Source organism: Ips typographus, linkage group LG16, assembly GCF_016097725.1.
Source record: "Ips typographus isolate SLU linkage group LG16, UJ_Ityp_2.0, whole genome shotgun sequence".
Lineage (NCBI taxonomy): Eukaryota > Metazoa > Arthropoda > Insecta > Coleoptera > Curculionidae > Ips > Ips typographus.
In genome coordinates, this window is record NC_138437.1 from 6,655,053 (window position 1) to 6,680,019 (window position 24,967).

Here is a 24,967-nt window from a genome sequence, read left to right on the forward strand (position 1 = left end):
ACCAACAGATGGCATCCGTATTCTTTGACTGAGTATTCTTTGAGCTTCATAGATAAAATCCAGGCACCCTACATGAAAACAAGTCTAGAAAACTCTGCTGTTTTCTAGCCAATTTTACCACATTTTTATAATGTACAGACTACAGATATGTAAATATTGAAATCTGCTCTATTCTGGCAACATCGCAAAACAGATGTTTTTGACAGTTGCTCTGCGTTACTTGAGGGTTAATTGGCGTTACTTTATCGTGGTTGCCACGTTGTTTAATCTATGATGTATTGATTATTGTATTTTTATAATCTTTAACCTGGAATAAAAAACAATTAAAATGTTTGTGGTTTAATTTTTAAGTGTCGTCTAAAAATATCGTATCTTATTTTAAATCACGCAGCGCGTGTAGGCCAAAAGTTCTGTATTTTTGTGTGGAAAATAAAAATAAATCAAGTCAGGTGGGGTGATCCGGATTAGTAGGATTGGACTGTTTCAAATAAAAGAATATCATCTGACAAAGAGTAAATTTCCGATCAAGGGCGGCATGTCAGGGTTTTCCCAACATAATATAATAATAGATTTTAATGAATTTCAGTTGAAAATCTAAGCACTATATTACTCAGAGAAAAAAAACAGATTTAGTTATTTGATTCACCGAGATTGTTATAAAGAAAAACACTTCAGAGGTCGGTAGAAAAAGAAGCATAACTAACCATCCGAATGATACGACGCTGTGTCTCCAGTAGATTCCCGAACATTCATGACCGTTCTCGTTCATGTTGTGTTAGCCTTTAAATAAAAGCAAGATGCTCGCGCAGGCATGGGAGTGTATTTTACGCTTTTGAGAAAGAAGGTTGTTACGTTTCTAGTGCGTGTTTCCGAATATTGCGAACAGAAGTGTGTTGAGTTGAGTTTAAAATAAAATAGTGTTGTGCAGAAAAACGTTTAGTTTTTAAAAATGGGCAAAAATTACTACAAAATTTTGGGTATTACCAAAGAAGCCAGTGACGATGACATCAAAAAAGCATACAGAAAGTTGGCATTGAAATACCATCCGGACAAAAATAAGGCACCTGGTGCTGAAGAGAAGTTTAAAGAGGTCGCCGAAGCATACGAGGTCCTTTCCGACAAGAAAAAACGTCAGATTTACGACCAATATGGAGAAAAAGGGCTGAAAGGAGAAAGATCTTCAGGAGGTGGTTCGGGAGGACCTGGAGAACCCTTCACATACACCTATCATGGCGACGCTAGAGCAACGTTTGCCCAATTCTTTGGCAATTCAACGCCATTTTCTGCCTTCTTTGATTTTGGTGACAATAACTCCAGAATGTTTGGGATGCCAGAAGATGAAATGGATGTGGACAATCCATTTGCTTCTCTTGGTGGTGGTGGGCCTAGAGGTGGCCCTGGAGGCGCCTTCAGAAGTCACTCTTTCAACTTCCAAAGTCCAAACAGAAATAAAGACAAAATTCAAGATCCACCAATTGAATATGACTTATATGTTAGCCTTGAAGACATAACCAAAGGATGTACCAAGAAAATGAAGATTAGTAGGAAGGTGTTACAACCAGATGGTACTACAAAGAAGGAGGATAAAGTGTTGACCATCAATGTGAAGCCAGGTTGGAAAGCAGGAACAAAAATTACATTCCAGCGAGAAGGTGACCAGGAGAGAAATAAAATCCCTGCTGATATTGTGTTTATCATTAGGGACAAACCACATCCCCTCTTCAAACGAGAAGGGAGTGATATCAGATATACAGCTAAAGTTTCACTCAAACAGGTAGGTTTTAATTTTTTTCTTTAAGTAGGATTCTAAATTTTGCACACAGTTCAAATTATAAAATTAGAATTTTAATATTGTTCTAAATTTAGCTGGCTTTACTTGACCTACTCTGACGCCAGTATTAAAAATAAAGTATCCTGGCTATTTTGACTCCTGCACTATAGTTTACCATACTTTGCCCAAATAAGACTTACTTAAATATTTTTTTGTTGTTTCAGGCTCTGTGTGGGACTGTAGTTGAAGTTCCGACCATGTCTGGTAAAAGCCTTCCTCTACATTACACGACTGAGATAATTAAGCCTAACACTGTGAAACGCATTCAGGGTTATGGATTACCACTGCCAAAGGAACCATCACGTAAGGGAGATCTTATAGTTAATTTTGATATCAAATTCCCAGATAACTTGTCCCAATCAGTTAAGGATATTTTGTATGATACTTTACCAAATTAACCAAACTATTTAATAAGTAATAATTGTAGAAATGCAAATTGTACGTTTTAGTACAGTGAATGAAAGTTAAACATGTTAAATAAAACCTCAAGAATTCTTTATTTATAATTTTTCTCTTTTCTTGCACTGGACTAGGGAAATCAGCAAAAAAATGTTGTTAGTTTGAACACATGTACATTTGTTTCTATTGTAATAATTAATATATGTTCATTTTTAAGTAGTTTTGGAAACCTGTATATTTGTTTACTCTGTTTGTAGATGTAACTTAAGATTTTCTTTAATAAATTATTTTTTATAATTTGTTTTTTTTATGTGTTAATAATGTAACTGGTAAATGTTTGTAAGGTACTCTCTATTCCATAATGAGTTTTAAACAGCAGGAATTATGTTTATTTTTCAAGTGGGTTTACTTGCTATTTATGCTATACTAAAATTGGAAAAGGCATTTAATAAAGGCGTTGTACTAAAAGTAACAAATTGTGATGCAAATCACTAGTTAAGAATATTTTATAAATAAACAAACAGTTCTAAAGTCGTTATCGTTTTATTTCCATTTTGAATCCAATGTCACTCTGCTAGGACCATATGCAGCAGTTTAATTTGTATGTTGATTAATTAGGTTGCCATTGGGCATTTTATTTAGTGGATTTGCAAAATGAAAGTGAGAATTCAAGGTGTCATGCAACATTACAAAAAATTTACGGAAACCAGTTTTGGTAATTCCATCTGAACCAATTCAATAGAACGTTAAAAATAAAGTCCTCTCAAACTGTATTATTGTAATCAGGTACCTCTTGAACCAGTATTCAAGTTCAAAGCAAAAGTCTGATTAATCATAGGAACCATATATAGGCGCGCAGAGTTGGCGACCGATTTTTATTTCCAAAATACGTAGACACGTAGGCATGCTGTATGCCTACTTTTCTTACTTCTTAGTCACCTACTGGCTTTCTAGATGATTATTATGAAGGCAAAGTGTGTGGCCAAGTATAACAAGAAGTTTTACTATTAAAAAAAGACTAATATGTTAAAAACAATTTCTGTGCATGGCAGGACAACTACAAACTTTTAACTTCAATTAAACACCTAACTGACACAAGACAAGAATTTCATTTCAAATTAACAAAAAGCACTTTTGGATTCTGCAAATTTAACATTTCTTGATTGACAAAATTTATGATGCATTAAAACCCACAACTAAAGCTTGTAAATTATTGATCCTTTTTTACGTTGCTGTTTTATACATTGGAGCAATTTATGAGGACACACACATTGGCCACTTGAACCATTAATTGCGACAACATTTATTTTATAGCTGAAATCAAAAATTACTACATTTAAATAGCTGCAATTAATTATATTTTTGTTGTAGTACTATACACAGGTATGGGACTTTCAAAGAGAAAACTATCGCGACAAAAATGAACTTATTTGAAAGTGACATGACTCGTGTTTTACTTTATTCACCACAAACCGAAAAAAATCTAAAACATACTGTTATTTCAGATCGAGCTCCATATTTTTAAGGCGTTTGGTCATTTTGTTGGCTGCGAAATTTTCTGCAGGCACCAGAGTGGGTTGATTCGATTTCGCCTACTTAAAAGTCGAAAATTGAAAAAAACCGATCGTTATTAAATTAAAAGCAAACAGGAAAAATACTGAAAGCCGGTGGATTATTACACACTTAGGAAATGGTAATAAAATTTTAACTGAAACTCCTAAAGAGTGTATCTGGACAATTTGGTAAGTAGCTTGTACATTGCTACTTTAAAACTCCTCAAAAAAAGTACTATAGTAATTTAAAAAAAAAAAATCTACAGTACTATTTTTTGATGTTTCAATTATAGCAAGAGTTAGTAAGCAATAAATAAACAAATATGAAGCAGGAAGATAAAATAATATGTTAAAACCTTGCAACATGTATGTTTCTTGTTATTGGCGTCTTCAGACATGTTACCGTATTTGGATACAGAATGTTTTACACTGCAAATTTTTCAAATCTAAATGTACATTCTCAATTTTAGTACTAGTATACAAGATTGTATTCGGGTATTTTTGCACTTAAGGAAGTACAATGTAAAAATTGACAGGGTGTACCAAACTGCTTCAGTGATTATTGCGTGTATTAATTAATTCAACTCCGTAACTTACTTCAAAATCATTTATTCACAATAATCAGAACAATGATTATATTCTAAGATAATATTACATTTAAAAATTAATACTTATTTACACATTATAACGTTCTATTATACAAAAATATAAAGAATCGACCAAATAAAACAGGCTGACAGGACAGCGAGTGTAAAAAAAAATACGGCGGCAGGATGGAAAATTTTCTGAAAATGTACACAACACGCAACATCCAAACTACTAAGATAATATTAAAAGTTTATACATTTTCCTTAGAACAGCTTTTAAGAACTGTTCACTTGTACTTCCATGTTTAAAACTTTTGAACAATTGTTTTGGGTTACTCGATATTGAAAAGTTTTAGTAAACAAATGACTTATTAACTTCTGCACAAGATTCGTTGTTAAGTATTTTTAAGACCTAAAAAGTCACTAGTAGTTTTGTAGATAATTGCAATTAAAAAAAACATTTCATTAACCCACAAGTTGCCTTCAGAAATCAGTATATTTTAGCTGAATATTCCATTTGTCATGATGAACTTTAAAAGAATTGCAAGAACTACTTTTGAGAGCCAAAACAAGTACTCCTTCTGAGGTCAGCCTAAACAAGTGTGAAGTGTTCTCTAATGAGTAAATGAAAACTCATTAGAAAACACTTCTATATTTGTATAAATAATCCTTCAAGTTCATATCAAGGGAAGTAAAAAAGTGAATATAGTTCATAAGTAAATAACATAAAAAACCATTAATAAACAAATTTGTATATCGGTGATTCATTTTAAGACAGTATGGTTACATGCGTGCGATGACCGCATTTTATAATAGAACATTAGATAGAAGCAGGACAGTAAAAAAGTCTTTTAGAAAAAAAAGTAGTTCAATCACATGTAATAATTTCATAGTCTTGCTGTTTGAAATGCTTTTTAACTTTCCTGCAACTATGTGCGAGCAACCAAAACCACACTTAATTCGTATTTTTGTAAAATATATTTACTGATAATCTCTAAATTCGTTTAATATGGAGTAGTCACTCAAAAACAACTGATAAATAGTTAGTTTTTGGGCCGAGGCTTAAGTTGCTCATTTTATCTTACAGTGTTTCATAAAACAACTTAAGTAGAACTAATACTATGCTACATTCTAATCGTATAAAGTGGAAGATAAACATTAACTACCTATGTATTTACATAGTTTTTATTACAGATTTGAACTGATAAACAAAAATGATCAAATAATTAAACCAAAATAAAGAATTAACACAACAACAAAATAAATAATTTCAGCTTTCTACTGTTTTAAACAGTTGTTCAGGGCTTTTAAACTACCGAACAATTCTGATGCAATAAAAAGTAAATACATAAACTAGACAAACTTCTTTTAAAAGGACAATTTTTTCAAGGGAACAATGCAATGTTAAAGCAAATCGGAATTGTTCTTCACGTTTTTAAGTAACATGGAATGGTAGAAAAAAAAGTAGGTAGTAGAAAGTTGTGGATATAATTTTTACAAGCCAGACTAAAAATGCACTAAGTTATGGGGTAAGGAAATAAGTGCCTTAACGCTGTTAAAGGATGGGTTGTTGAATTTACAACCTCCGTTTATCTGCCCGCCTATTTATTTTGGTCTCATTTTCTAGTTCAGGCTTTACAAGATGCAGAGTACTTGAGCTTTATTAGAGCGAATTCAAAAATATGCTTAAACAAAGTGACAAATTACTATGTATTTTTAGAGTAGTTTACACAAACTTTACCACTTAAATTCTATAAAGTACTCTTGCCATTTCTTGGTGAATTCAGACAAGATAGACTGAAATTGAATGTGTAGAAATTAATCAAACATATTGTCCATACAAAAATATCATGCGACATTTATTTGATAATTGTTAGATAAAAGGATATCTATCACGCAATGATCAAAAAATTGATAATATAAATTGTTTTAAGTCTACTACACATAATAAAATGAAAGACTGTAGTCATTAGAATCAGTGAAGATACGCTTCAATAAATAATACAATTTATTGTTAAAATAACTGAAATATAAACTGTACGGTGTGTGTCCGTCGTTTATTGTACAGAATGAAAACTATCCTCTGCTGTACGCGTTCTGGCCTGATTTTAGACAAAACATGTAGCCATTAAGACATCATTAACTCAAAATATATTGTTCAGGCTGCAGACTTAGAGTTTTTCCTCGATTTCAGTTAAAATAAATTGCATCAGTGTTTACCATGAAGCTTACTTTACACTGGACCACTACACCTGCCAATAATATCGGATACATGATATTTTCGAATAAACAGTACGTGAAACCTCATATCTCTCACCTAGGCGATCATCAGCCAAGTATTTTAAATATAAGAAAAGGAAAGTTATTGAACTAAACTAAGTAACATATCATTATGGTCAAAATTGTTTTGGTAAAATAGATTAAACTTTTGAAAGCACGTCTACATCTTGTAAACATTCAGCCTGGTTTGATGTATCAATCAAAAATGTGGCGGTCAATGTACGACCGGAATTACAATCGTCAAAGCGATTTTATTCAGTAGATTAGGGCCCAACGTTCTAACATAAGGTTAAGATAATTATTTAACTGTTATCACAACTGAAGAATCTACTAGACCCAAACGAGGTCAATTCGCTCCTCTTAAGAGTCATTTACTCTCAAATTGGTTCAGAAAAGGAATACTCACGAATTACTAGGAAACGTCTTTAGATGTAGAAGGTTGTGTCGAGTCTGGAGACCGTGGACTACTAGAGCGACTGTCGACTACATTTTCGAATGTGGTAGTTCGAGAGCAAGTAATACAGATATAGTCTTCGTCTTCATTAATATCGCCAGCAGATAAGCCGACACAAACCATGTGGAACCATTGTTCACATCCTCCATCACATTGTACCCAGTCGACATTTTGCCCTGTTGGTCTTTGGCAACCATTAGCAGCACAATCTTCATCATCGCTATCGCTACTATTCGAAGCCGTTGACTGACATCTACGTCCTCTGCGTTTTCCTCTTTGTTTCTTTTGTGCGTCTTTACTCGTGTTTAACTGTTTCCGACCACGAACTTTTTTCTCTCCTTCAGATTTACTTATTTTGAGGGATTTTTTGGTTGAGTCCATGAGGTCGTCAGACAATCTTTTTCTTCCTCGCTTCTTAGGTGTTGTTTTAAGATGTGCGTCAAAGTCTATGAGAAGTAACTCTCTATCGTTATCCCTCGTTGACAGCAGCAGCTTCCACAAAGCTAAAGTCTCATCTAAATACACTTCCAGTAAATCACCTTCCATGAGTAGTTCTTCAACCTGTTTTCTAATCTCCGGGACTATGCGTATCACATAATCTTCTCCGTCACTTTTAGGAAGATGAAGGCTGTAAGCATGCTCCCCCATTCGATCATCAGAGTCTCTAGAAGAGTCACGCGAAGCCTCATCTGAATCGTTAATTCCACTGTCACACGTTCCACCCTCTTCGTGTACGCCACTAAAAGGGGTTATTTCTTGCACTCTCTGGTGTAAATCGGGATTTTTGGAAGCTCGTTTAAGTTCGGTAGAGATAATTTTTTCCGTTCTCTGTCTCATGGCAACAGCAGAGTATTTCTGAGTTAACGCGTTTAGTTTTGATTTCGCCTTTTCCAATTCAGGATTTTGAAGAAGTTGCCGAGCACGGTCTTGCCAATTCATGGCTCTTTCAGTTAAACATTGTAGTGCTTCTCCTTCAGGCACTCTAACGTACAATTTCTGAAGAGACATCAGTAAGCTAAGAATCGTGTCCAGTCTAGGTCGTTTAGTGCGTTGACAATTGGAACAAACATATTTGCAGTCTTTAAACCCTACTGATACGGCAATGTTCAGAAAGTTTCCTTTTAATTTCGTAGTAGAAACTTTAGGTAGTTGTGTACAAGCTGAGTGGTACCAGTCGAAACAAAGTTCGCAACGCATCATTACGCCAAATAGCCCTCGGCCACAAATGCAATAAGTTGAGGTATTATCGTTAGGATCTAACGATTTGGCTTTGTTTATTACTTTCAACTTCCTTATCATGTTCATTTCAGTTTCTTCAGCTTCTTTAAATAATGCCACAACAGTTGCCGGGTCCATCGTGTTGGTCAATGATATGGATTTAGACTCATCGTCTATGTTTCGTCCTGATTTTTTCGAATTCTTATAATTGTTAGGTAGAACAGTTCGAGGTGATAAAGCTTCCATTAAAGTACAAGCAGAATCTCTTCTGAGGAAAGCCTTGCTGGTTTTTTCTTTCCAATTATTGGCTAATACAAGATAGTCGTTCATTCTGTCCACCTCCACTAAATGTAGGGCCAGCTGACGTCCTTTCTTGATAAGTTCTTCCATAGCGCTATAGTACGGGTAGTACTCTGCAGAATTCATTTCCTCCAATTGTCTCAGCCAGTCTCGTCCTTTTTTCATGGCGTCGAAAAGTACTACTTCTGTGGGTAAATGGCAGGCTATTTTAGACGCGTCTTTCAGGAGTTTGTCTACTTGAATTAGTACATTGGGGTCGTGGCATTTTAACACTTCTCGGGCTTTCTCTTCCCAATCTTGACTTTGCTGGAGTATTAGCTGAAGATTCGAAAGTTCTTCTTCCATTTCCCGATGTGGCGTCAATGCAACACCTTGTTCTATCAAGCTTTTTATACTTTCGAGACCCATGATGTCAGTTTTCGTTTTATAAGTTTCAACCTCTTTCATCCATTGAGCTTGTTTTATTCTTGTATTAATAAGTTTTAAACTGGGTAATTCTATACACAAGCCGTTTCCATGGGACTGGCATTCTTCGAGCTCGGCAAGGCAGTTATCTTTTAAGGGTCGAGCTAACAGTTCTTCACTTCTCGTTTCAAACTTGCGAGTTTCGTCGAGAAGAACGCGAATGCTTTTAGCCTCATCTAAGACGCAAGCTAAACTATCGATTTCATCACAAAACAAGGTCAGTTCTTCAATCGTAAGCTTGTATTTGGCTTCATTCGAATGCCTTGTTCTAGTGCGCATTTTATTGAGATCTAATTGATGAATGACGCTGGCACACTTTTCAGCATCTATCACGGCACTGGTCAAAGTTTGAAGAAGCTCACATTTTGGAAACTTCTTGCCATCAGCCTCGTCAAGTAATTCTTTCAAATCATTCAAGTTTAATGTTTTCGGAGTGTTTGGGTCTAAAGCGTCTTTCACTTTAGCAACCCAGTGATCAAAGGACTCTGCCTTAAGTTTCAGTGCCTTTAACATCACAGGCAACTCGTCTAAAGTGTATCTGTACCGTAACGTTCTATGTTGGGGTGCGCATTGACAAAGGTTTTTGTAATGTCTAAGACAGACTAATGTTGTGGTAGAGCAAGAACAAGTCATGGCTGACAAGAAACAAGTAGTTTTACAAATTTCACACTGCCTTGCGTCATCTGGCAGTAGTTCAAATGCCTCTCGTTCCGCATTAGTTACACCCTGGGATTAAAATTAAACAGTCAACAAAAAAAACGTCACACAAAAAATATAACTTACCCAATCTAGTAAAGCTTTTCTCAGTTTTTTCTCGGTATCCACCATAACTAACATGTCTTGATAAGTAGCAGCGGCGATAGTTAAGTCAAGCTTGTCGTTTTCCAACGCCATTTTGCAGACAAGTTCATCATGAGAAAATACGCAGAATCTTCTAAGATGTGAATAGTGAAGAACGCACTCCCTTCCCATTCTTAGCCAGTCGGCTGGGGCAAAATTTACTGCTTCAGCGAAGTTATATCTGATAAAATTACAAAACAAATCTGTCAGTCAAAAACAACAAGGAAATGCATTGCTTCTTTTACGAATTTTACCACCGCCCTCTGTACAAGAAAGCCAAGAAGGTGCATGCCAAAAATTCCAATATGGCCGAAATAGTGGTTGACAGTTTGCATTTGTTTGTACTGTGGAAATTGAGTTTTTCGATGATTAAATTAATTTTTAAGGTATTTTTGTTTGCTATTATATATTGTTGTTTATATGTTTATTATTCGAGTGAAAGTGTAGTTTGTGTTCATTTTATTGTGTTATCACTATTGTTATTGTTCCTTCATTGTTCTATAATTTGTGGTTGGTTTTTTAACTTAAATTCTATTGCCTCTACAATATGCCGTCCACTTGTTGTTTGCCAAATTGTAAAAACAATTTGGTGAAAGGCCCAAAAGTGTCAGTCTTTTACTTTCCAAAAGACCCTGCCCGAACCCAACAGTGGTTGAAAGCTTTGAACTGGAATGATTTTACTCCAACACAATACTCAGTGGTAAGTACAATATGCTTTCTCATTCAGTAAACTTATTGCCTCTTACATACATAGGTATGTGAGTTACATTTTGAGGCCGCCTGCATTTTGAAAGCAACAAAGGTTTACTCTGAAGAAACAGGACAGCAAGTTCCATTGGCACATTTACATTTTAAAAGAAAGGTCTTGGTAATAATATAAAACCCATTTACCAGTTTTGCTTACTTAGCTTCAAGGATTTCCAAATTTTCTTTGATTGAGCAGTTAGTTTGTTGTACTTTCCAGGACAAAGGGTTCTAACCAAACTGGCTTTGGCTGGACTTTATTGGGTATAAAAAGCCATATCTATACATATCTGGATCAGGAATGAAGCGTTCTTTGATTTTTCACTCACAAATAAAAAAAAAAACATATTTTCTACTACATCTGTATAGGTTTGTGTACAAAACGAAAACCGCTAACGCCGCCATTAAAAAGTGACATTCTAGGCTTTCTTGTACAGAGGGCGATGATTTAACCTAATTTTCAATCATATACTGTTAATATTATACACGGTGTTCCAATAAGCCATGCACAAAAATCTGTGCATAGTAAATATGGCCACGAAAAAATCACCGTTAATGAGGGTTTCCATATCCCTAAAATGAAAAATGTGTTTGCTTTGAAAGAAATTAAATATCTCAAAAATGGCTGATCGTAGAGACTTCATTTTTGCGTCATTTTAAACAGCATTTCCTGTCCTTTACAGTGTAATTAGAATACTTACGATTGAACATAAACAAAACACGCAAACCAAAAAAAACTTACCCTTGATTGAATCCAGCATGATAAGCCCTAGGAAAAGTAACAACAAACTCTCCTGCATGTTGATCAGTTCTGTAAACCGGAACACCAGCGTTCATCAGAATGTTCGGGTTCATTATAGTAACCAGTTGATGTAGGAGATCCGGCTGGGAATGGAATAATTCAGGTGCGGCTGATTTCATCGTTTCTTCAAACGCTTCTGCCTTGCATCCCGGAACACCGTACCACGTTTTGGCTTCTCCCCAATGAAGATAGTTAATAGAGTATGACCAATGATCTTCATTGTGCCAACAAAATGTTGCAAAACACATGCCCACATACATCCATGGAACCTAAAATTAAATCAAGAACCATGTAAAAAATAAATAGAGAGGAAAACGAAAGGACAAACCTTCATTCCAGATATGTCAGCATTAATATAGCCTAAAACGGAACCTTCCAAGACTGGTAAGTTATTCAAGTTCCAGCTGGATTCTGCATACTCTTTGTCTCCTGGACATAAGTTGGCGGACGACTTGGTTGGGAATCCAGATCCATGATCCATTGTGTGTAAATCAGCTCCGTATTCAACGGTAACATCTTCGTCGATTGAGGAAACTATGCGCCAAAACTCCCGCTCTACCGTGTGAGTTGGAACCATCTAAAAAACAATTACATTCCTTGACATCCTTGATTCACCCCACCGTAGATGTAACTTACGTGCACTGGCATATTAAAATAATCAGATTTAAATTGATCAGCCATTTCACCAAACTGTTGTAAAGTGTATTCCCTTTGAGCTTGTTCAAAACCGAAGGCCTCTGTGGGTTTAGAAACTTCTTCAGCAACACATTTAGGACACCGCCAATCTCCTTTTGGGATCTCCGTTAATGGAGGCATAAGGCAAAATGTGTGGTAGCTGTCATCACAACCATCACAGAGAAGCATAAACTCTTCAGCGTCGCCTCTGTTACAGTTATGACAAACATACTTTGCCAACTATAAAACATATATTAATTTACGTTGAAGCTTTTATTTTATATAGATTATGCTTACTGGATCTAAGTCATATTTGATACTTTTACTTCGAGGTTTTTGGTCTTTTCTGTCATCATAACCTGCCATTTTTGGTCCGGCTCCATAGAATTGTAGTCTTTTCAACTCTTTATTTTTATCGTCACCATCATCCGATTTTTCTTCCTTAATCTTAAGTTCTATCTGTAATTTACATAATCCACTGTAATGTACATTCTATTTAACCAATGAAATTCAAAATACCTCAGTCTTTTCTTTGTCATTAGTTTCAAATCTTTTTGACCTTCTGGCGTTTTTATCTGAAGGTGGTTTAACAGCCATTCGACTGACAATGCCATGAGGCTTATAGTCTTTATCAGTTTTTTCATTACCATCTTCAGGACTTTCAATTTTCTTAAAAAAAAATAACAATATTAATATGTTCCAACTAAATAAAACACAACTTACTATTGTGACATTTTTTCCTTCTTTGAAAACATCAAAAGGAAATAATAGTCTCTCATAATGTTGCTTTAAAATAGTTCCGACATTTTTCCCTATTTGATAACCTAATCGTACAGACACTTTGGACCACTTTCTTTGTTTGGTGACCTCATCAAAGCCACCCTCAAGTTGTACAACTCTATGCAAAGTATATAAATCTAGAACTCTCCTTTCCACCATAGGAATTTTTAATGAGGAACCCTGTAGTTCCCAGAATTTCGCTATCTGGTCTAAGAAATTCAATTTAACTCTAGTTTTTGCCTGAAAAAATACTCAGTGTCAATTTGTATAGAACAATTTTGATGACATTGCATCTTGTTTTTAATAGTTATCATATTTATGTGTTTTGCCACTGGTAGCCTGTACAAGATGTCCAAATAAGAGTGGCCTTCAGCTTTTTTGACTAAACGATTGAGAAAGAGCTTTGAGAGAAAAAACCTTGTTATATAAAGGTGCCCAAAGAATCGCTAGAAAATATTTTCAGTTTCGGGAAATGTGCACAAGAGGACGTAGATACTAACAACTTTAATTCAAAAAAGTGCTTATCTCTAAAATTTCAAATACAATGGGACTTGAATAGAAGAAGAAAGAAAGAAAATTCTTGCAAAGGAAAGCTACAGTTACTTGTAAAAACTTTGATTAAAAGTTGCTTAAAAGAAACTGCTATAACTTTGAAACCCTTTGTTCTAAAGCATTGAGTTTGGCACCATTGAAAAAAGCAGTTTTTTTCTGTCAGGTGCACTATAAATAATTGTTTACAGTTGTTTTGTTTCGTTGACAGGTGGCGCTTTTTACACAGAATTACTATTTTATCACCTAACTAACTATAACTAAATACTTTTTCAAGAATAATAATCTTCAAATTTAAGTTGCAATAATTATTAATCTAAACTAACCCTTCCTAGGTAATTATTCAAATTTGTGACATTTTATGACAAAGTTTGTATTTTATAGCACAATTTGACTCCCTGGGTAACAACCAAACCTTTCTGCAGCCATTTTATGATTTGAGCAGTCTACTTACCTCTGTTATTTACTGAAACCTGTATAAATACTTCTTAAGTACTGAAAAGCACTATCAATTTAAAAAAAAGCTAAATGTAAGTCTATAATCATATTTTTGAGTAATATTTGTCACCTTGTATATATACAATACTTGCATCAGCAAATCTGATGCTTAATTCTGAAAAATCAGATATTTTATCATCTATAACCAGTCCATGTCTTGAGCATGCACACAAAGTCTTTGACACAAATAAAGTGTTGATACATTGATTGGTTAAATAAAAAATGTTTAGTTAATTGCTCTGTTCTAGCTGCATGTGCGCAAACATTTTTTATTTTTAATACTAGCTTCTGAGTGGATTGTTCAGAATTTACAGGGAAACTAAGCACTTCATTGATACATACACAATATAACAACAGTAGCCCAAAATAAGGGCATAATCTTGTACACCAAATTGCATAACTTTGTCCTACTTTAAACAACAGCAAAGTTACCTTTATAGTATATTATTAACATTTGCAAATATAATGTTTTCTTGAAAGCCTTACCTTCCAGTCACTTTGCTCTAAAAATGCTCTATTTCTATAAACCCAACAGAAAACACTGTTAAAAGAATAGAACATTATAAAATGATAAATCATAAAGCAAACTAAGTTTCTTATGTGCAGTATTCAACATGGGAGTAACAAAGTTGCACATAACATACAAGTACACAGTGGCATATGGGAAATAAAAATCATATAACTTTTATTTAACTACTATAAAAAATGTAAAAAATGTTTTTCTAATCTTTATTAGGTAAGCTACTTAGTATGGAAAACTCATACCTCTAGTTCATTTAGTCTTTGTATCCTAGGTGTAAACCTCAATTTATCTACATCCACAGCAAATGGAGGTTGCCATCTCTGAAATACAAAATGTTAAGTTATTTCTGTACTAAAACAGGAAAAAAAAATGCCTGTTGCTTAATAATGCAAGTTATTATTTCATCCAGCTGCTTTAGTAACTGAATCATGAATTGATAAAATTAAAGAACATGGCTGCTGACAAAAATGCAAAATTGTTACCAAGCTAGCAAATTGAATTTTTAGTTTTGTGTATTATGTTATTGGGTAATTAAGTATGGGAAACAGATAAAATGTAATAAAATAATGATGACACATGATAATTAAGTAAAATACATATGACCTTACCCCAGGTGGTTTTATTTTGCATATTCCAGTATTTTCAGCTATTGGTCTAATTTTAGCAATGTAAGCTAAAGGATCCAAAAATTCTTCCTCAGTGGGATAAAAGACGGGGGCTTCTGGGGGAACTTCAAACTGGAAAGCTTCCTCCTTGCACTGACTATAGTGCTCACTGCACTTGATTGGTGAGTTTTTTGAACTACCAGGATTCACTTTTAATCCATTATTGTTACTACCATTTAATTGCTTCTCCTTCGTAGTCATTTTGGGAAATATTTACATTATGCTTTTGCTAGCAAGACAAATCTACTTCAATGTTTTTGACTAGAATGGGCACCTCCATTTTCTTTTTGTTTTCATTACAAACAAAGTATATTGGTATAAATATATAAAGCAAAAAACTGGATAGGCACTCGGCATGTCACATCGCGAACATCATTCACTTTCCGGAGTGAAAACCTAGATTGCGCCGAACACTTTAAATTGGGTAGGTATCCAAAAGAAAAACCCAGATTTGAATAATAGTTTTTGTCTTACTGGATTGTTTGAATTTACTTAACGTCGCCCGACATGAACCGCGATATAAATATTGACCGAAAACGTGCAACTTAACATTTTTTCACTGCTTTTCACTCGAATCGAAGCGGACTCCTTACCCCACAAAAAGTAAACGGGAGTCCATGACTGTCCATGTACTCCACCGTCTAAGTTTCACATTTGTGATACGTACCCCCACTATGACGATCGATCTACCATTCCGTCTGTCAATTGACAATTGCCAACTGTCATGCAAGTAACATTTTAAAATGTCACATTTAAAATTTTGAAAAATCCAATCTCAAAAAACATGCTACAAACATTAAGTAGGATTTTTATGTTAAAGTGTTTGCAGTGCCAAGTAAAATTAAAACCCAGCTAACGCTATAGAAGTATAAACCACTTGTTTCTCGCAAAAATAAATATTATATAGGTTAGGTTAGTAACAACATTCAAAATACATCTATTTCTTTCTACTGTCATGTAAAGGAACGTTGCCAGTGTTACTTGCATTACTAATATTTACAGTAAAATTCATTTTCCAAGGGTTAATATTAAGCTGATTGAACTTTACAGCAAAATAACTGAAGCAAAAACCAACATCTAAAGGAAAATACCTTTTGTTTAACTAACGCTATGAACTGCAGTCAATTTGAACATTTAAATTATTACTTGATATGACAAACTTACTACGCAATCTGGCAACGTGGAAGACTTCCGGTTACGTGACGTGCAGTTCGCCAGCTTCATTATTGACAATAGAATTTCTGATACGATTCGCAGGTTTTGCAAACACTCAAACAGTAATATACTGGACAACTTGGCATTGATAAGTTGATGCAACGATAGGAAATCATTTGATATTAAATTTAAAAAAGTAAAAGGGGGACTTGTCAAATGTCAATTGTGTTAAATGACAAAATTTTGTTTTCCTTTTAAAATAGTGTAAAAATTATTAAAATCATTATCTATGTCTAGTAAATAATACACAACAGTAAACATCGATAAGCTTTCTCTAATGTCTCTAATTTACCTGATTTATACGAAAAATCAAATTAATGTAGAATGACGTCATAAAATTCGAAAGTTCGTTGAACATTTTAGGTTCAAGAAAGACTTTTGTTAAGGTTGGTGTGATTATCTGCTCCTACCCTCTGATTAAGCATTATTTAGCAAACAATTTGTACATCAGCTTTACTGCCATCTATAAACGTACTAGTCAAATAGATATCGCTTTTGTGGCAACTATCGATAGTTTGTTGGCTCTATCATACCGGCAACCGGCAAAATTCATAAAAACGCCTTTTATCGATCGAGGTAGCGGTAGGGATTGACGTCCCCCGACCCCTTAATTTGCTTTTCTTGTGTGTATGTTTTGAATCAAGAATAGAGTTTTTGTTAGTGTAAATTGTAATTTTTAACAACATTTAGTGACTTTAGTGCTTGGAAAATAGTTTAATAGTGATTGTTACGTAGGCTGGAAAACCATTTTTAACTTATTAAGCCTGGAAGATAAACATTTCTAGCTACCCCTGTTTTTAATAAAGGGGTAAGTAGAATGGTTAATACTGAACAAGTTGAAGAAATCCCAAGACAGCGTGATAAAGTACCATTTCAATACCAAGTTCCAAAAATCAGGGCGTCTTTTACTTTGCAAGTGGTTCCAGATATGTTGACCTCAGTAGATTTGCCAGAAAAGACTAAACAAAACAGATTAGAAGAAACAAACCAGTCATTACTTGTTAACTGCAACTCCAATTTGCCTTTAGAAGGTGCATTACCAGTTTGTAATCCCCAATTGCCAGGTGCTGAGCACATGGCTCCTGATCTCAAAGTGAAACCTTATAAACCTTGCATATCAGTGCCACCAACAGTAAACCATTCTATTAAACATACCAAAACTGCTGCAAACAAATCTAAAGAACTAGTAGATGATGATAAAGATTTTGAGATTCCACTTGAGGAGTCTCTAAAAGCTGTAGAAGATTTTATTAAAAGAGAGAAGGAATTGTCAAAATGGCAAGTTGGTGAAGATGTTCTGGCCAAATGGAAAGGAAATGGACTGTACTACAAAGCTCGTATCCTTGAAATATTTCCATCTGGAGTTGTAAGTAAAAATTAACTATGCATGTTTGTAGTGAAGTAAAATTTTACTCGCTTAGGTGTCCATACTTTTTGACTCTTATGATGTCAAAGAAGATATTGATTATCATGACATGTCCAAATACTTCAAAAAGTCCAGCCATTACAAGAAAAAAGGAGAACCAGCATCTACTGAAACTTCAGAAGAAACTGGGAAAACTTCTGAGAAACAGTCTTCAAGCTCAAAGGAAATCAGCAATGACCAAGCAAGCTTGATTTCTTGTAAACATCAATCTGCATTCAGCTCATTTGTAAAAAGGCAAAACAAGTCCAGGAAGAAGATTCTCTTTGGTCATCACAAAGGTCAAAAAATCACAGTAATCAAATCTAAAAAGTTTAAATCTAAGAACAAGATGTGTGTAATACATCCAACTGTTTCAGACAAAGAAATTAAATTCTACTGCCCTTGGGCTTAAAATAAATGTACTGTAATGAGGAATGTTTGCTTGCAAAACTTTTGTTGACTACTAAACATTTTTTTCTAACTCAAAGTTGAACTGAAAGATTTGAAAGAAGTTGACACCTTTCTTCCCATCTCCCCAACAAAATATATTAAATATATGTTTTGTGTTATATGTATTCCATATTTGGCATTTCAGTGGTGTATTGGTGTCTAAAACTCTTGCCAAGTTGTTGATGCAGCTGCTGCATGTAAATGTGTTTTAGTGTTCTATTACTGAAAAATGTTTAGTATGTATACTGTTTTATTTTAATAACATGATAATGTTTCATGTATGTTATATCTAGCATTGTTAATTCAATTTCATATTTATGAAATATTTAAAATCATTTATTTTTATGTTACTTATTTTTGCTATTTCATTGTAAGTACATGAGACTGAAAAAAGTTTATATTTTAGGTAAGGCTATTTGATTTAGGCAACTCAAAATTGAATTAGGAATTTAACTTTTATTTTTGTATTTTAAAATTTAAATAATTATGTCTAAAAGAATTTTTATAATCTATGTTTACTGTTCAGAGTGTTTTATTTTAAACTGCTTTAATTGGCCTGTTTTGGTAATATGCAGAAACAGCTTCTTACATTAGGTAAGTTCCACTACTCTGTCATCGTCACTTTTTGACCAAATCATATAGCTTTAGAGACCAACTAGACTAAATTGAAATACTGCTCGAATAAGTGTAAAAAAATCATATCTTAATAAATGCACAAATTGTTGACATTTTGAGAGTTCAACTGCAATAACAAAAATAATGTGCCTTTTCTAGGTATTTTGTATAGCATTTTTCTATCTCACCCTAAAATTAAGCAGATTAAAATAAAATCCTCTGTATGTCATTGTAAATAATGTATGTGTAATAATTTTAAGTTAGCCAGTCTGTCTCATCTTTGATATCAGTTGGCATGCATTGTTGTCTATTTTTTGTAAGTATTGTCTTACGAAATGTATTACTGTAATTCTCAGCCAAGTTGCCTGTGATTTATACATTAAACTTACAAAAAACAGAACCCAATACAATCAGACTTGTTTCTTTGTGTAAGAAATATAGATCACTATTGATATTAATTAATATATGTCATAGAGATTTAAATGTTAGGAGAAGTATTTATTTAATCATTTTTATTTTTCAGGATGGCATTTTTAAAAAAATATTTTGTGAATGTTTTAAGTTATTCACTCTCCTGGTTTTATAGGTGACTCTCTAGAGTTTGGTCTACGTGCACTTATGCTTGTGTTTGGTATTCCTTTGTGTTCTGCTATTGTTTTTATTGAAAGGGTTCTTATCTTATAATAACAAAAGTGCATAACTGCTTATACACAAGCTGTTTAAAGAATTTTATTGTTGCTCTATATCAGGAATTTGGTCCAAAATATTTTAGCTTTTAGTATACGTATATGAGCAATCTTTTAGTCCTATACTGAACTGACTTGAACCATAGTTTGACCATAAAAAATAGGCACCTTCCTACTTTTTTACCATGAAATTCGATTTTTTCCAAAATTCCGTATGGTTTGGGATCATACATTGATTTATTAGCTACTGCTGAACCAAGTTTCAGCTTTGTCAGATCTGCATTTAAGACAGAGCAAAAAGAATCAGGAGGTAGCAAATACCCCGTTTGTGCATTAAGCGACCGAGACGGAGTCGCCATCATTGTCCCCCACATTCACCTACTGCGCAATTGAATGAAACTTCCGAAGTTAGTCGTAAAACAGTTTGGTTTATATTTGGTGGTATGTGAAGTTAGCTAAAAACCGCAAAGATTTGTTGTTTTTGTTTGTTTTACTTTTCGGTCCGTTAAAGATTAATTTTTGCAAACTTCAATTAGTTGAATTATTAATTGACGAGTGGATTTGTGAATAGTGGGCAACAGCAGATTGATTATCCACACTGACTTTCTGACAGTTTACGGGCGCTTTCTGTCCCCCATTTTTGTTCCTATCTTTGATTGCTATTGCTCCTTCCTGCTATATTTTTTTATTCATTGATTTAAGAAACTGTTGTTATGCAACCAGAGATACGACTACTTATATTGATTGCCTGCTCGAAGTTGTAATTAAACAGAAAACTGCAATTTTCCAGGTATTTTATAGTACTTAAATAACTTCATACAATATGAAGTAAATCTAGTTTCATTTAAATCTTTAATTTTTTTAGCATTAGAAAAGCAATTGAAACCAATGAAAAATAAGAACAATATAGGATATAGCTTTTTGGTCAAATAATGATGCAAATTTAGAGTTTCATGTTTTATATAAATATAAATAAATACTAATTTAGTAAAACATCAACGAATTAAAAATATTACAAATGAAAACGTAGGTAAAAATTTGTTATATACAGCTATGTACAAAATTATGTCATTTCATTTTCCTCCTTCCGAATCTGAAATAACAAATTCTTTTAAAAACGTAACTCGCTAATATTCTCTCAGATTTATAAAGCTGTAATTACAGTAATCAAAATGATTTTCTAAAGGCTTTGGACTATAAGCAGACTTGCCTTGATTAGTAGCTAACTTAACACTCGCGTAAATCTGTTCCAGTTGGGGCTGTACATTGCCTAACAGAGGCCGTTCAGACGGTTCAGCCGCCCAACATTGTTCCATAAGATTCCAGCAGGCATCGTTAAAATGGGTCAAACATTCTGGCCGGATGCCTAACCAAATAGATGCTTAGTAAATCATATTTAAACTAAGATAACACCCACCTTTTCTAACACTATTCCAAAGCTGCTCTTTGTTTTGAAATTGATCGAAATGGGTTGGTAGTTTAACTTGTCCCGCGCAAATGTACCAGAATAAAATACCGAAAGCGTAAACGTCAACACTAGAATCGTATCTGCCACTTAACAATTCTGGCGCCATATGCACCGGAGTACCCACTATACTTCCGGACATCATTGCTTCAGGTATACAAAACCCAAAATCTGTTAATTTGGCTCGGTCATCGTTGTCCAACTGAAATGCGAAACATTAATGTAAAATACAATTTTTTTTTATATGTATATGCCAGTATAATGAAGAAGCATATTTAAGACTCACCAATACATTTTTAAGTTTTATGTCTCTATGGACCAATCCCTGGGAGTGTAAGTAGCGAATACCTTCAATAACATCAATGGCTATTCGAAGACGTTTAGGCCAAGATAATCCAGCTTTAAGGCCACAGTACAAATCTTTAGTCATACGTTCCATAATTAGTAGAACAGCTGGTGAACTTCCTCCCCCATATTTATAATCAATCACTGATCCTCTTAGTTTTACTATACGCGGATGTTCTGGGATTGTCCTAAAATTTATTAGATTAACCACTTTATTCGTCCACTTAAATAAAACAAAATTGCACCTTGTGTAATAAAATTCCATAGCTAAATCATTCCAATGCCTGTCATCGGGTGGTACTACAGACTTGAAAGCACAAGGATTAATTTTCCCCCAAGTTTCACAAGATGACACAACTCCATACTGTCCTCTACCAATTTCGCGTATAGGTTTAGGCATTCCCCATTTCACCAAATCACATAACGACGTGCTTTCCAACGCTAATCTAGCAAATCTCGGAGCGTGTTTCTTTCTTATAGCAATTCGTTGCTCTTCAGTTTGTTCTAACTGATCAGAGAGCTGATTTTCCAAACTACGGATCGCGGATTGAAAAGCTTCGTGAGAAGATCGAACATGTTCTTGAAACTGAAGGTATTTCTTTCGTGTATTAAACTACACCTTTCAAGCAATTTAAAATTTTACCTGTAGGCAAATTGTCTTTGCTAACTTTGAAGAACTTAAGGAATCCGTCATATTACTAACCACCTGCAGTTGCCATTGCAAAGTACATTGAAACTGTCCAGTGGAGGACCAGGGAGCAGATAAACTTCCCAGTAATTTTCTTAATTTATCCATAAAAGTATGAACTACAGAGAAGGTAGTTGGGGTTTTCAGATCTATGTTATAAGCAGCATGAATAATTTGTTTAACAGCATCAGAGGCTGACAAGTTGCCCTCCAAGTCATGGCAGTTTTTCTCTAGACTTTCTACGCAACGTTGAAGAGTTCCAGTGAAGCTTTCTTGAAGACAGCCCACTGATTGAACAATCTGAGTTCCCACTGACGCCGCCAGTCTGTTAAGCACCAATTGTTGAATTTCCATTGTTGCCACTTTAGCTGAAGCTATAGATTTAACAGTCTCAAAAAAATATTTGACTGAAAAAAATAAACATACTGGGAACTGAACAAGTGTATCCTTCAAGGACTTCTGCAACATTAGATTTCATATCTTGCAATGTCCTTTGTATTATCCTAGTAATTTCTTCTTGTTGTTCACCAGCTAATCTCATAAGAGTTTGATACATTTTCATTTCAACGTCTTGCGCGTACAAAATTCGTTTTGGTGTAATTTGAATTTCTCTTGCCATGTCAAAAGCGCGGAGAATAAACTTTCTTAAACATGTTTTGTGAATCTGTGACAAAAAAATATTGCTATACCACTTTTTTTCTATATTAAAAAAAATGATACTTACTTAAATTCATAGTAATAAAACCACAACAATAAAAGAAACATTCAGGCAGGATTACATTTACTTTTATTTGCTTACTATACAAGCCTTTACTAAACAACCAATACTCCAATCTACTGATAACTGTAAATGTACAAAATAAAACAACAATCCAAACTAAATGCTTCCACTGTACAGATAAAGTATCAACCTATGCTATGCATATAATGAGTTTTATTATTATTGGTTTATAACTAACCTCTGTCATAAATTAAAACTTTACTTACCTCACTCAGTTGCTTAGCCATTTTTAAAATGCTGGACCTTAAAATGTCTTTAATAAATGTGACAAACTCTTTGTTAAAAGTTTTATCAGACATCAAAAAATTATCTGATGAACATTCAAGACAAAATGATTTCTTTCTTAAAATTTCCTCCAGTCTTTTTTCATTATCTGGCACCTCAATGTTCATATATCCTGTCAACATAACCATCTTTAATCAAAAAGTTGTTTGAATGCAAAATACATCCTCACCTAATCTAGACAACTGTTCTCTCAATACTTGAAGTTTATTTTTGCAGTTTTGGGTAGGCTTTTCTACAATATGGTTATCTGATTCTGTTTCAGAATCAGTAGCAGATTGAGAGTCAAGATCATTAACACTAACAAATAAAAATGCTACAACAAACAGATCTTTAAGTTTCTTAATTCCTTGGATATCCTGAAACAGTCCAATTGTTAAAATTAAGCACTATTAAAGTGACTTTAAATATTACTATATCATTAAGAGTATCTTCAGAAACTGCATATATTATCACAGGCAAAGCATTTTCAGTAAGTTTCTTTAAAACTTCAACCAACTGATCTGGATGACAGTCAGGGGGAACTTCAATTTTGACATTTTCTTTTAACAGTTTATGTTTTAGCACAACCTCCACAGAAGGACAATGATCTAATAAATTTTCTTTGTCATTCCTTTTTATGTCCTCTTCAGGTACTGTCACCCAAGAAGTATCTTCATGTGCTTTTAAATTTTCCACAATTTCAAATTCATGGCCTAAGGTTAGGTGAACATTTTTTGTGGATCCATATTTGAAGGAAATCTTTAACACAAATATATAATTATCAATTCAAATCTGACTAGTTAAAACCTTGTTCAAATTTTAGTTTAGTTGATAAATTACTTAAATGGACTTTATAGTCATTAATTAGAATTTCAGTTATATATTGAACCACAAGTGGTGCTTTTGATTAAAACTACACCTCAATACATTGTTATAAAAAATACATGAAACACACACTTACATGCCTCCATTGGCTGCTACAGTAAGGCAAAACTTTTTGTTGCAATAGAAGGTTAGTTAGTAAAGCTTTTGCATGACAAGACTGTCCAAATATGAGTATGTTTGGAACTCTTTCTGTTCTCCTGTATATTTGATTTAAAGCCTCAAAAATAGATAGTTCCTGTTTAAAGTCCCCTATAAAAAAAAAGTTTTAGAATACCAAAAGCTCTGTAAATATATTTTTGTAATCATACAGTATTTTCTAATTCTTGATAACATACCTATGTATAAATAATTACTTACGTCCCAACTGAAGAATGCTGTTAATGTCATTTAATGAAGAGGTGGTGTCTTTAATGATCCTCTGCAGTGTTTGACAATGTTTGAGATATCGTTTTAATTCCTTGGGTACCTCTGACAACATTTTAACAATTCCTGTAACAAAAATATAGAAATTTGAGGTTAGGTGTATTGACTTCACAAAACAAATGCTATAATTACCGTTCAAATAGCGAGATAAAAAATAGCTTCCTACTAATGCATTTTGCTAATATCGTTATTGCAAACTCAACTGCCTGACTTTTTTTTAGCAATATTGAGACATCTAATTTAGCCGCAACAATTTAGTAAATTGCGTTGGGCGGCAATTTTAATACTGGTTCTTGGTCTTGGTCCTTGCGTTTTAAAACAGTTTTGCTATATATCTCCAACTGATAGGTAGAATATAAACTCAATACATACTGGAACTAGAAATAATAAAAAATGACACACCAAGCATTACTGGGAACAAGAACAAGTAAAAACCAAGGCCAAGTCAAAAGACATCTTTTTGTTTTGTTTTGATTTTTGTTTGACATTGATTTCCCACTTTTCCCAGTAAAATTCAACATGTCAATGTCATTAGTCAAATGTAAAGACAGTAGCGATGAATAGTTTATTAGTTAAGCAATG

At 33.8% G+C, this 24,967-nt stretch overlaps 4 protein-coding genes across 7 annotated transcripts; 2 read left to right on the forward strand and 2 right to left on the reverse strand.

Annotated features, from left to right (window-relative positions):
- The first annotated feature begins 790 nt into the window (after positions 1 to 790).
- On the forward strand, positions 791 to 2,763 carry LOC145739280 (dnaJ protein homolog 1-like). The gene is made up of 2 exons (XM_081994771.1): positions 791 to 1,774; positions 1,996 to 2,763. The coding sequence occupies exons 1-2, from the start codon at positions 950 to 952 to the stop codon at positions 2,227 to 2,229; spliced, it is 1,059 nt and encodes a 352-aa protein (XP_081850897.1). The 5' UTR covers positions 791 to 949; the 3' UTR covers positions 2,230 to 2,763.
- A 1,613-nt stretch (positions 2,764 to 4,376) lies between these two features.
- Kdm5 (Lysine demethylase 5) lies at positions 4,377 to 15,839 on the reverse strand. Its single transcript, XM_081994397.1, has 10 exons — positions 15,107 to 15,839; positions 14,741 to 14,818; positions 12,872 to 13,168; positions 12,668 to 12,817; positions 12,446 to 12,607; positions 12,110 to 12,388; positions 11,802 to 12,050; positions 11,414 to 11,742; positions 9,871 to 10,108; positions 4,377 to 9,813 (listed from the first exon to the last, which is right to left on the reverse strand). Exons 1-10 carry the CDS (start codon positions 15,362 to 15,364, stop codon positions 7,063 to 7,065), a joined length of 4,791 nt encoding a protein of 1,596 aa, XP_081850523.1. The 5' UTR covers positions 15,365 to 15,839; the 3' UTR covers positions 4,377 to 7,062.
- A 1,056-nt stretch (positions 15,840 to 16,895) lies between these two features.
- LOC145739079 (uncharacterized) lies at positions 16,896 to 19,336 on the forward strand. Its single transcript, XM_081994405.1, has 2 exons — positions 16,896 to 17,744; positions 17,800 to 19,336. Exons 1-2 carry the CDS (start codon positions 17,196 to 17,198, stop codon positions 18,193 to 18,195), a joined length of 945 nt encoding a protein of 314 aa, XP_081850531.1. The 5' UTR covers positions 16,896 to 17,195; the 3' UTR covers positions 18,196 to 19,336.
- A 1,140-nt stretch (positions 19,337 to 20,476) lies between these two features.
- On the reverse strand, positions 20,477 to 24,864 carry LOC145739076 (dual serine/threonine and tyrosine protein kinase-like). Of its 4 annotated transcripts, XM_081994400.1 has the most exons (13): positions 24,518 to 24,862; positions 24,320 to 24,451; positions 24,039 to 24,211; positions 23,510 to 23,836; positions 23,268 to 23,454; positions 23,020 to 23,210; positions 22,459 to 22,696; positions 21,988 to 22,406; positions 21,590 to 21,930; positions 21,286 to 21,532; positions 20,952 to 21,201; positions 20,745 to 20,900; positions 20,477 to 20,627 (listed from the first exon to the last, which is right to left on the reverse strand). In XM_081994400.1, the coding sequence occupies exons 2-13, from the start codon at positions 24,438 to 24,440 to the stop codon at positions 20,608 to 20,610; spliced, it is 2,670 nt and encodes an 889-aa protein (XP_081850526.1). In that variant the 5' UTR covers positions 24,441 to 24,451; positions 24,518 to 24,862; the 3' UTR covers positions 20,477 to 20,607. The 4 variants fall into 4 exon arrangements, with proteins under 4 accessions (XP_081850526.1, XP_081850525.1, XP_081850524.1 ...); XM_081994399.1 differs by having other exon boundaries at positions 20,477 to 20,900; positions 21,988 to 22,400; positions 24,518 to 24,864; XM_081994398.1 differs by having other exon boundaries at positions 20,477 to 20,900.
- Positions 24,865 to 24,967: the final 103 nt, after the last annotated feature.

Coding starts and splice junctions, on each gene's coding strand:
- LOC145739079 (XM_081994405.1), top strand. CDS start 17,196: ATGGTTAATACTGAACAAGTTGAAGAAATCCCAAGACAGCGTGATAAA. Junction 17,745..17,799: donor AAATATTTCCATCTGGAGTT/GTAAGTAAAAAT, acceptor TTACTCGCTTAG/GTGTCCATACTTTTTGACTC.
- LOC145739076 (XM_081994398.1), bottom strand. CDS start 24,440: ATGTTGTCAGAGGTACCCAAGGAATTAAAACGATATCTCAAACATTGT. Junction 23,837..24,038: donor GTAGCAGCCAATGGAGGCAT/GTAAGTGTGTGT, acceptor TTTGTGTTAAAG/ATTTCCTTCAAATATGGATC. Junction 21,931..21,987: donor CAAAGACAATTTGCCTACAG/GTAAAATTTTAA, acceptor AAATACCTTCAG/TTTCAAGAACATGTTCGATC.
- Kdm5 (XM_081994397.1), bottom strand. CDS start 15,364: ATGACTACGAAGGAGAAGCAATTAAATGGTAGTAACAATAATGGATTA. Junction 12,608..12,667: donor ATGACAAAGAAAAGACTGAG/GTATTTTGAATT, acceptor TGTAAATTACAG/ATAGAACTTAAGATTAAGGA. Junction 11,743..11,801: donor CTGACATATCTGGAATGAAG/GTTTGTCCTTTC, acceptor ATTTAATTTTAG/GTTCCATGGATGTATGTGGG.
- LOC145739280 (XM_081994771.1), top strand. CDS start 950: ATGGGCAAAAATTACTACAAAATTTTGGGTATTACCAAAGAAGCCAGT. Junction 1,775..1,995: donor CTAAAGTTTCACTCAAACAG/GTAGGTTTTAAT, acceptor TTGTTGTTTCAG/GCTCTGTGTGGGACTGTAGT.